General features: G+C 31.4%; 1 protein-coding gene across 1 annotated transcript; it reads right to left on the bottom strand.

The window, feature by feature from the left end:
* Positions 1–3,664: 3,664 nt before the first annotated feature.
* Positions 3,665–8,158, bottom strand: LOC111377790 (chaperone protein dnaJ C76, chloroplastic). The gene is made up of 7 exons (XM_023000916.1): positions 7,787–8,158; positions 7,373–7,453; positions 6,701–6,738; positions 6,192–6,271; positions 4,612–4,695; positions 4,297–4,405; positions 3,665–4,184 (listed from the first exon to the last, which is right to left on the bottom strand). The coding sequence occupies exons 1-7, from the start codon at positions 8,060–8,062 to the stop codon at positions 4,085–4,087; spliced, it is 768 nt and encodes a 255-aa protein (XP_022856684.1). The 5' UTR covers positions 8,063–8,158; the 3' UTR covers positions 3,665–4,084.
* Positions 8,159–11,365: the final 3,207 nt, after the last annotated feature.

Raw genomic sequence — 11,365 nt, 5'->3', positions numbered from 1 at the left:
AATTTTATTAAAATTTTCAAGTCTCCGACTTTCTCCTTGGCATGTCGCATGATCATTTACCATCATCCACGTCTTATGGAAAATCATTCAACCTGTAGGAAGGGAATTACTCATGAGTTTGAAACTCAATAGGTATTATCGGTGCATTTCATTATCAAATTAAAAATTTCAAACTATAGATTCATACCGTCGTACGTAGATGGATTTTCGGCAAAATCCAATTATTATAGCATTATCATAACACGTAGAGCAAAGAATGATCATTCAAAGTGTTGTAGTACCGAAGCATCGTACCTAGAGGTACCATTTCATTCAAACATTTATTGAAAAATCATAATTTGAAAACGAAATAAACACTTGCATCTCTACCTACTTTGAATTTTTTTGGATATAAAAGAATCAAATGTGTAAAAAGTCTTTCTTCTTCACATCCTTTCATTCCTTAAACTTAACTTGACATGAAGTATATTTGAGAGAAAAATAAGAGTAAATTCGAATTTGAGGAGAGGTGTAATGAAAAAGTGACATTCCTCTTCTTGTAACCTTCCTTTTTAATGAAAAACTAAATTGGGGGGGGGGGTTATATATTCATTAAATTTGTTAATTTGGTTTTTAACTAAAAATTTGAAGAGTTTCTAAGCCATAAAAAATAATTCATATAACAAGTTTTATAAAAACATCTACATGGTGATTCGAGTATGGTTTGCCTATATGAAGTACCATGTGATCTGATCATTGAAGCAACCCAGTTATTTATTAACTCTTTGTAATCAAATTTACTTAAATTTAATCTCTTAAATTTTGGACTTTTAATTAACTTATGATTTGGGCTTTCATAATTTTAAATGGGTTAAGCTCTCATAGCTCGTTTCTTAAATGAGCTAGGCTCGTGGTGCTAGATCATCACAAAATAATAGCCTAATTTCATTTTATTTCTCGGGCTTCTACAAAAATTAAGTAGAATACTAATGAGTTTTTGATAGATAAATCTCATCTTTTTAAAAAATGTTATACTCAATATGAGTGCATTAAGCTGATAATTTTTTTTGATAACACTGTGATTCGCTTCTATACATCTTTGCTAGCCATGATAGTATTTTAAATTTATAACTACACCAAATAGACCCAGAGATTGTATTTTTATTCTCAATTGAGAAATGATTAAAGAGATAAAAATGAATCGACTTGTAAATTTCATGTCAAAGGCCTTTTAGTATTGTGGTAGCTTTGTAGTTACACTCATGACCCAATCTAGTCATCTTGACAGTCGTACTAGAGTTTTTAATAGGGTTTAATCTTGTACAAAAAAAATTCGTCAAATGGATGAAATTTACTATATTTATGTAAATGTTTGATAGTGAGTTGTAATTCTAATTTTGATATTGATGACATTGAATTTGGCTAAGCACGATAAAGAGGGTATGGAGACAAATTTGAAACAGTTGTCCTCAATTTTTTAGACAAAGGACATGAGTTTAGCAAATTGTATGATTTGTGTTAAAAATATTATTCAAGTCTTCTTACTTGGTCACAAGAATTTCATACTATAAAAACTCATGTGGAATTGCTACCTTAATAATACTCATATATCGGAAAGTGACCATATAAGTCTTCATAATTGTCCAAAGACTCCATAAGTGCACAAAGAAATATTCTGAGACCTATATCTAATACGATTAAGAGTTAGGAGATAAAAGTATACTGTGATGTATACTTGACCTGACATTGGTTATGCCATGGATTTAGTCAGTGAATATCAATGTTATCTTTAGAAAATGTATTGTGATATCTAAAGGGTGCTACCATCAGTTAATCTATTTCATTGCCAAATGAATAACTTGTGATTGAAATAGATATGCAATTGTCGAGTAAAAATGAGAGTTAGTAGAGTATAATTAGTTATTAGACTTGTGCACTTTTACTATATATTTTGGTAGCTAAAGAAATTGTTTGGTATAAATGTATTGAGTATCTAATGATATTGTTTGAGAATATGAGATTTATAATAGTTACGTAACTATTTCATACGTTAGGATCTCAAGTATCATGAGGGAATCAAACATTCGATAATATTTATTTAAGACACATTTGTAAAGAAAGTGTCTTTGTAATATATCTACATAAGTGATGATATGTATTCATCATATTCTGAATATGTCTAGAAATATACTTGTTGATGATGTCGAATCTCTATAGTTGCTTAAAATATGATAATAATTGTATATAAAAAAAAAACTCTTGATTGAGCTTTGTATACCTGAATTACTGTTGAAAAATAAGTTAAGGGTATAGCGAGATGTGCTGTTCCTCTAGCTACGATCCCTAACAAGTTTATAGTACTGTGAGTTCTAATATTACTCATTGGTCGTACGGTCTATTTGCTGTATGAATTTTTTGTGAAATAGATCTTAAGATGGATCTAAAATGTGACTTTTGTGGTCATTTGTGGTTCGAATCAAGTCCATCATGTGCGAGTGGGAGACGTTAAAAAATACGGGTCGTCAGTCCTTCATGTGGGATGACTTGACTCACAAGTTATTAAAAGGGTTGGAATGAGTGATTTGAATTTTAAGTTCAAATCTACAACTCACCATAGCCTCCCAAACTCCCATAAAACATCTAATTTTTGTATATTAATGGAGAGAGAAAATATGGTAGAAAATGAGTGAACTTCGTACAAAAAATCACTCAAAAATAGAAAAGTGTCTAGAACCATAGATATAGCATGAAACTCACAAAATTATGCACTTAAATTATGGATAATAATCCCCTTTCATTGTGATTGGGGTTGGGATCATTGGATGACAAGAAAATGCAGATTTTGGAGTTTCGGAATATAAGGGGATTCAACTATTTAAAAGATCTTAAAATTCATCATTTCAAGTAAGTTTCTTGACCTGAATTCATGTTAAAGAATGCTGCGAATTATTACATTTATTATAATATTGTGCTACTTTAGGAACAATAACATAATAATTTATCAATTTAAAATTCATAAAATAGCATCTAAAAAATTTAATCAGGTTAAAGATACAGAATATTTAATAATCATAAACGTATAATTCACATTATTAGTGTAAAAGTTGTGATGTGCGAATCTAATAGAAAAAGATATAACTCGATTATTTTGAACATCAATTCTCGACATTTATTGAGAGACTAGCACGATTAATTTTGAACTGTATGGATGCATGAAATTAAAGACATGATTAACTCATTGATGAACATTAATTGCATATTAAACGGACATCAATTACGAATGCATGAACATTCATTGAGAGAGATGAATTACAAATGTGATTAATTCAAATACTTAACTCTATGCATGAATATAAAAAACCACTACTACCTTTTTGTGCTGATAACTAGATAAATAAGAAGAATAAATAAAAGTGAAAATAGAGAGCCAAAACTCTAGTGTGTAAATCATTGCAAATGAAAACCCATATTTATAGGATCTAAAATAAGAGTTGCAATTGGAATGAAATTGACTCTTTGAAGTAGATAATATTTATTTGTATATCATAATAATACTAAATAATCATCAATAATTATCTTAATGAGTAGTGTCACTTGATTGTTAAAATATCAATTTGCCACCTCATATATTTGTTGACCTCGATATTATTTTCTCATAAAGAAAGAACAGTGTCAACATTGAAAATGGAACGAACAAATGTGTTACTATTGGGTGGTTCACCCATCTCTCAACAGAACGAAGACCAATCAATGTACCAATTTTCTTGCCCTCCGTCCGTTTTTCATACAACTTGCACCTACTTGAAATATGTTTTTGCATCTTGAATCACTGAACATACTATGTTTTCCTATTCATATATGTAAAGTATTAAATAAAAGAATAATTAACAATAGTTACAAAAATGTTCATCTCTAATACAACATATATTTATATATAATACTAAAAGCAAAACCTTAATTGTGCCTTCTGCAATACCCTGGAGCCGTATATTCCCACTATTTCCGGCTGTACATCATACGCATTGGCATCTGAGAATGATAGGCATTCATTTCTTCGACCGATGGGACATTTAAAACCATATCAACACAAGAGCTTGGACTGCTTTTAAGGCTTTTGATACCGATTATTCTCGTATTTTGCTTTGACAATGAGAGAATAAAGCAAGTCAGCCTCGGCTGAAGTATCATATGGCTTTTCCATGATGCTACAAAGATCACGGAGGTATAAAAGATTAGAGATTAAAACCAAATACAAGAATGGGTTTCTACTGCTAGAAATAAAAGAGAGGAGAGACGTTAATGAGTACTATAAAATACCTGTCAAGAAGCTCTTCCAGAATAATTCTCTGAGATGGTGTAACATAATGAATACAATTTCTTGGACACTGACCAGTTGCAATCTGAATTTGATAGTCTTCACCACGCCCTTCATAAATGAAGAATGGAATTACCAATAACAATATAAAATAGAGGGGATAAAACAAGTTTAGCAATGACATTTTTACACCAAGTACAATCACATCCAAGTGAACTTCTCATATTCATAGAACCAATTCCCCATTCTTCAAGTATATTATTTAGATTATAATGCGTCTAAACTAAACAATAAATAACAAAGAGGGAAGAGTCAACCTTGAGAAGTCGCACGTGCAGTTCCTGTTGATGAAGAAAATGTGAAAGCGTGGGGTGCTCTATTCACACACGAATATGGACAGCCTGCATATATGAAGACGAGGGCAAATCAAGAACAAGTAATCTGTTATTTTCTATGCATGATAAAAATATAAAAAAACAAGTAGAGGTTTCGTACATGTTAAGATCCTTATCCATTAGTAATAAAATTTTCAGATTTACATTACAGTTTTTTCTCTGTTAGAAATATAACAGGGATGATATATACATATTCTTCTTGATTTACTACTAAGAATGGAGACATTGCCTTGAAGCAAGTTACCTACATCTAGATTATGACTTGGTTCAAAGTGCTACTAATGTTTCACGAGATTTAGGTCAAAATGATTTTGTTGCACAAGAGTATTAACACATTTTACAATATCATTTTACATTTTAGGTCCGTTTTCTAATATCACCACCAGAATATAATCATACTCTTTAATAAATCCAACTGCATTGCAAATAGCCTCAGAGTCAAGATGATATCTATACAATCAAGTAGGTGTAATGAGCCCAGAATTCTCTTTCTTTATTAGCCTTATTTTGAAGAGGCCATGCTCCAAGACATACCAAAACTATCGACAAGAACACTTCAAAAAGCCCTAACCATTAAATGTTTTGCTTTTGCTCATTACAGGGTAAGACAGATAAAGAGCATTATTTTTTTTTTCCCGGTTAAATATGCTTCTCACATGAAGTATCAATAAATTTACAGAAGTATTTGAATTTGCTACATAGTCACCTGTTTGCTATGTACGCTATCCAACAGAAAAAATTATACAAGCAACATCTGTTACTGGGACATCTATTTTGATTAAATTTTTACTTCATTAGAACTAGAAGCTTGCTTTCCACTGCTTAACTATGACCACTATTGGTTAAAAGACAAAAAACATGGTGTGTTTCTGGAGAGAATGAATTCTACATTTTGAAGATTATCTTAACATAATGAACGGATGTATATTTGGTATACTTGGAGTAACGGCAGTAATAAAACAAAGCAGTTTGATACCAATGACTCAGCAACCTTGGCAATACATGAACAGATGCTAAGGTCTTGTACAAAAGTTCTGACCAAGAAAGTAGGATGAATTATTTTATTCATCAGACTCAATAGCCATTTGAGTGATTAGAAGTGGAAGGAAATGCATTCAGCTTGTTACAGAATACATTTCCGCAGTTTCCTTTTCAGCAATTTTAAGCCGGCTAAAGACAGTTCCATCACGAAACTCTCTCCCCTCATTTCCCTTCGTATGCACGTGACTCATCCTCTCCCTTGCTCTGTAACGGTGCCCCCACCAGTGACATGCAGCGGAGGAACGAGTTGAATTGAACACTTTCATCTTAAGTCAATTGCCTCTCTTTAGACATTTTGCTGATTTGTAGGTGAAGTTTCTAGTGAGGAAGTGAACAGCTAAAGGGGATTCTCATACTGCTTTGATCATGACATTTAAGCCAAAGGCTAAACAAGAATCCAAATTCAAATTTCTGTATACCATGATGTCAGAAATTAGAATGAATTATTAAAGAATTGGTACCTTCGCCCATACAAAGAACCTCATTGACAAAAATATCAAATGCTTCACATTCTGGTTGATTGAATGGATCCAGACATTCCCTACACACCAAACACTAGTTACATAAATATTATTTCTAGAAGGAATTGCTGAAAAATGAATTGGCACAAACAGCCTTAATGGTGGAAATCTGTATGTTTGGAGCTGTAGAGGCTTTTATGTCATTCAGAAGAATTCATAAACTGGCTTGACATTGACTAGGGAGATAAACATAACAGATTATAGGTAACTAAAAGCATATATAAAGGTTCATGGAACATGCAGGTTTTACTGTGAAATAGCAATTGAGGCTTTAAACTCACACTGGTTATTTTGAAATTGCAAACATGAAATAGTTATAGAACAAAAAAAAAATAAAAAAATAAAAAAATAAAAATATAAAAGAAAAAGAAATGTTCAACAAGGAGCATTTCGACTTGAAATGGGGAGCATCTATACATGAAATACCTATAATAGTTTGTTTTGTTTACCTTTCAATAATTTCTGATTTGCTGGAGTCGGATAGAATCTGCTCATGTTCAAGAAATCTTTATATTAGTCAGTGTCCTCGCGCCAAAGGATATATGTTTAGAATTCAATAAAAAGTTTTATGCCGACACGGAGAAACATGAAAAAAGAAATAGAAGTATCAAGAACATGATTTGGGAAATTTCCATAAAGATTTGATATTAGTACAGAGAATGGTGACAGAATTAAGAGCCTTCGAGACCATACAAACTTGAAAATAGAAAAAGATTCTATAAACAATTTGGTACATAGAACTCTTCGATTTTAAGTGGACGACTCTTCCACCAAAAATCCGTGAAGTTCCAAAATTGTAATACCATCTTGCAAACAATTGTATCCTGATATCCACTACACTAAATACACAAGCATCCCAATACGAGTTCCAAGGAAGTGAAGAAACTGTGAATGGTAATTATACATAAAACTTTTTTTGTATAAGCAGTCAATTTTTCAAATTACATTCTGGATGGATATCAAACCAGGATTTCCCTTTCTCCTCTCAGAGAATGAATCTGGACATCGAGGAGTGTAAGAAATAAATACAAATAGATAAATTCCTGGTTTAACAGTAATAATCAATTTCTACCCGAGACAAATTAATAGTTTATTGAAAAAGGATTTGCAAAAATTAGTACCTCATAGGCTTGAATTACACGCCGAATCATTATATCCGAATCTTCCCCACCTTTCATCACATCTGGATGAAACTGCTTAACCTGTAACCACAAAAAAATAATTGAAAACAAAAATGAGTTAACATAAAAAACGAAGTAAAATTGTTAAAAGGAAAAAATTCCAGACAAGAAAACAATAATGAATCAAGTAATCGACTTTGGTTAGACATTTTAAGATGGAACCAAGCCCAAAAAGCTCAACTGAGCATTGGATTCTTCTAAAAGCTCAAACAGGTAAATTCTCCTGGAACCCTAGAATCAATAGTAAATTCTGCTTCTACGCGCACATCGATTAGAACTCATACGACCCCAAATGTTTAAATATGAGAAGGTGGTCAAATTACAGAATCAAAACAGAACGGAAGAATTACTTACTTTGGCTCGAAAGGCAGCCTTGAGCCGTGCAGATGAGCAATCGGGGGCTACACCAAGCAATTCATAGGCCAAAGAAGTGGTGAGAGGTTCATCATCTCCATAAGTCCTCCCATTATAATAACAATTCACTCTTAACGAAGAAAGTTGGAGATTCAAAGTTGGTTTAGAAGCAGAGATAAATGGGCAGTAGGGAAAACTGTGACAGTTTACATTCTCAACTGTATTTGGAGAAAAGGGTGGGATTGCAATGCTACAGAGAACAGAGCGTGCTTCCATTTCATCAGTTTATTGCTATTTTCTTCATATTCTGACTGCGCAAAAAACAAAACGAATCGTCGAATTCTTTCTCTTAGACTCTGTCGGTCCTTGGATTGGATATTTATTTGGTTTTGCGTCCAAATCAATAGCCATAAAAATCTAATTGTGTATTTTTAGCCACCCACGTGGAGTTTCTCAACCTCGATGGACATTTGGGTAGGGTTTTTTTGGAAATAAATTTTACTTATACATAATTATTGCATATAATGTTGTTCATAATGTGATGTGACAATCATTCGATTATTGATGTACAAGTGTGAGATTTGAATTAAATGTTGGATACGGTGTCACGTATAATTGTGGACACCATTATATAGGACTTCCCTTTTTTTAAATAGACAGGACGAGACCCGATAGTAGAAAACATTTGAAAAATAATAAGGGATTAAATCACTTGGTCAGGTGAATTGTGACATAAAGGTTGACAAATTCTTTTGTGAGTGAAAATATTGACAGTGTTTTAATTCAATAATAGACTATCATCTAACATTATGTTAACCTATTTGTCAACTAGGATGGTACTGTAGAATGATTGTTGATATTAGCACAAAACATGCCTATATATGGAGTTCGTTGTGCAAAACATCTCAACGTTGCATTTTTTTTTTTATAATTTTCCCCCTATTTCAAAATTTTATTTCGAAAAGCATTATTTTCATCCAATTTTTCAATAAAAAAAACTATAAAATGACGAATGCACTATCATATTTAAATGAAATAAAATAAAAATAAAAATAACTAATTATAACCATACTCCTATATATATATATATATATAATGAGTCCTAAATAAATTATTATAAAATTAAAAACTAAAAAAAATGATTTTCTTTCTCCTCCTTACGCCACCACGTACAGTAAACAAATTTCCATCTCTCCCATAAATTCATTCCACGAAATCATACAACTAACAATTTTCACATTTCTTTCCCAACCCTACCCCAGTCGAGGAAATGGTAGAAGTCTTCCCACTATGGCCTTTGACCCATGTTTTTAAAAAAAGCTTAAAACGTAAATAAAGGGCGAATGGGCAAAAATACCATCAAAGAAAAGAAAAGTGAAGAGAGGAGAGGAGATAACAAAAGAAGAAGAAGAAGAATGACCCTTCGAAAACCCGAAAGTGGACAGGATGATGAACAAGTAATATAATAGTGTGTAGAGTCTTCTCATTACAATTCATATCCATTATAGGGTTATATATAGCGACTCCAATATGGATAGAAATTGGATACTTCCAGCATTTAATTTTTGAAAGACCGTTTTTCTTTTGTTTGGAAATGTTTTCTTAAGTCTTTTTTCTTCAAAGTTTTCTTTACAGAATTTTTCTCAAGCTCCTTTTGTTTTCCTAGTGTTTATACCTTTATTTGACATTTCAATTTTGTATCCAATTTGATTGCAAAATTGTTCTAGTTCATGTCATTACAAATAGCAACTCCATCAGGGGTACATACCTCATTAATTCTCCATATGTAGAGGTCAAAGTCAATACTAGTCCCTGTTTGGTACTCATTTTTTTTCAAAATACATTTTTATATCTCTTCTTTTCAACCACACGTTCTTTATTAAAATAATATTACACGTAAATAAAAAAAAAATTCTTATCTTTCAACCACACACTTCCCATCAAGTTACTATTGTAAAATGCATTTTTACATAAAAATGATTACCAAACACCCCCTAATGTTCCCTTGTTGAGAAATAAATCGATTTTTCACTCTTTCAGTAAATAGCTTATGAAGACCTAAAAGAAAAATTGAAGAAACTTTCTTTTGTTCTTCTTCTGATTGCATATCTTGAACCTTAAATTTATATTTAGAGGCATAGTGTCCAAATTGTTGATACTTCTAACATTTAACTTTTGAAGGATTGTTTTTCCTTTGAAATTGTTTTGGTCCCTTGGAAATTTTTTTTCTCTCAAATTCCTATTGTTTTAGGAGTGTTTATGCCTTTTTTTTTGGCTTTTCAATTTTTCATCCAAATTGATTGCAAAATTCTCCTAATTTATGACAATTAATAACTCCTCGTTTCTTAAGTTGTTGCTCAAGGTTTAAATCGTTACAAATAACAACTTCTTCGTCGGTACATATTCTCAATAAATTCTCTATATGTCATATTGTCAAAGTTAATCCTATTGCTTCCTTGGTGAGAAATAATTCTATTTCTCACACTTTTAGCAAACAGCTCAGGAAGTACTGGAAGAAGAATTGAAGAATCCTTCTTTTGTTCTTCTAATGAAAAAAAAAAAAATTAATCCGAATTATAAGAACTTTCATTAATCCTAAGGATAGCAAGACAAACTTGATATTTAAGATCATAATCAATGTTCAATGATTCAACAGTAGCTATTTTAATTTTAAGATCATCTTCTAGTTGGATCTCTTGAAATTTCAATTTACAAATCATAGTGTCCAAATTTTTTACCCTTCCAACATTTAAATTTTGAAAAATCGTTTTTCTTGTGAAAATGTTTTAAGCAGTACAATTGGTATTAGTTCTCCGAATTTCATGCTGTCAAAGTTAATAATATTGTTTGCTTGTCGAGAAATAATCCTATTTCTCACTCTTTTAGCAAACAACATAGGAAGTCCCAAAAAAATTGAAGAAACTTTCTTTTGTTCTTCTTTTGATGAAGAGACAAAATCATCTGAATTATCGGAATTTTCATCATGCCTATGGATAACGAGATAGAGTTAATCTTTGAGATCGTCATTAATATTCAATGGTTTAATAGTAGGGTTCCTAATTTTAAGATAATTTTCTAATTGGAATTCTTGAACCTTAGATTTACATGGCATAGTTTCCAATTTTTTTACATTACCAGCAAATGATTTTTGAAAGACGCTCTTCTTTTGGAAATGTTTTCTTATCTTTCGAACTATTTTCTTAAGTCTTTTTTCTTCAATGTTTTCTTTAGAAAATATTTCTCTCAAACTCCTTTTGTTTTCCGAGTGTTTATACCTTTATTTTGAGTTTTCAATTTTGTATCCAATTTGATTGTAACATTCTTCTAGTTCATGAGGTGTAATAACTCCTTGTTTCTTAAGTTGTTGCTTAAGGGTGAAGTCATTACAAATAGCAATTCCTTTGGCAGTACATAGTGAGATTAATTCTCCATATGTCATACTGTCAAAGTTAATAATTTATCTATCAGTCTTTCACCAAACAACTTAGGAAGTCTTGAAAGAAAAATTGAAATTTTTTTCTTTAGATCGTTGTCCAAGGAAGAGAAAATACCATCCAAATTACCAAGACTTTCATTATG

This window comes from Olea europaea, unplaced genomic scaffold (genome assembly GCF_002742605.1).
Source record: "Olea europaea var. sylvestris unplaced genomic scaffold, O_europaea_v1 scaffold1725, whole genome shotgun sequence".
Lineage (NCBI taxonomy): Eukaryota > Viridiplantae > Streptophyta > Magnoliopsida > Lamiales > Oleaceae > Olea > Olea europaea.
This window is presented reverse-complemented; position numbering and strand designations above follow the sequence as displayed.

Excerpts from the sequence above, each read along its gene's own strand:
- LOC111377790 (XM_023000916.1), bottom strand. The coding sequence starts at position 8,062 with ATGGAAGCACGCTCTGTTCTCTGTAGCATTGCAATCCCACCCTTTTCT. Across the intron at positions 6,739-7,372 it reads GTGTAATTCAAGCCTATGAG|ATTCTATCCGACTCCAGCAA; the intron begins GTACTAATTTTT and ends GAACATGAGCAG. Across the intron at positions 6,272-6,700 it reads AAATCAGAAATTATTGAAAG|GGAATGTCTGGATCCATTCA; the intron begins GTAAACAAAACA and ends TTTGGTGTGTAG.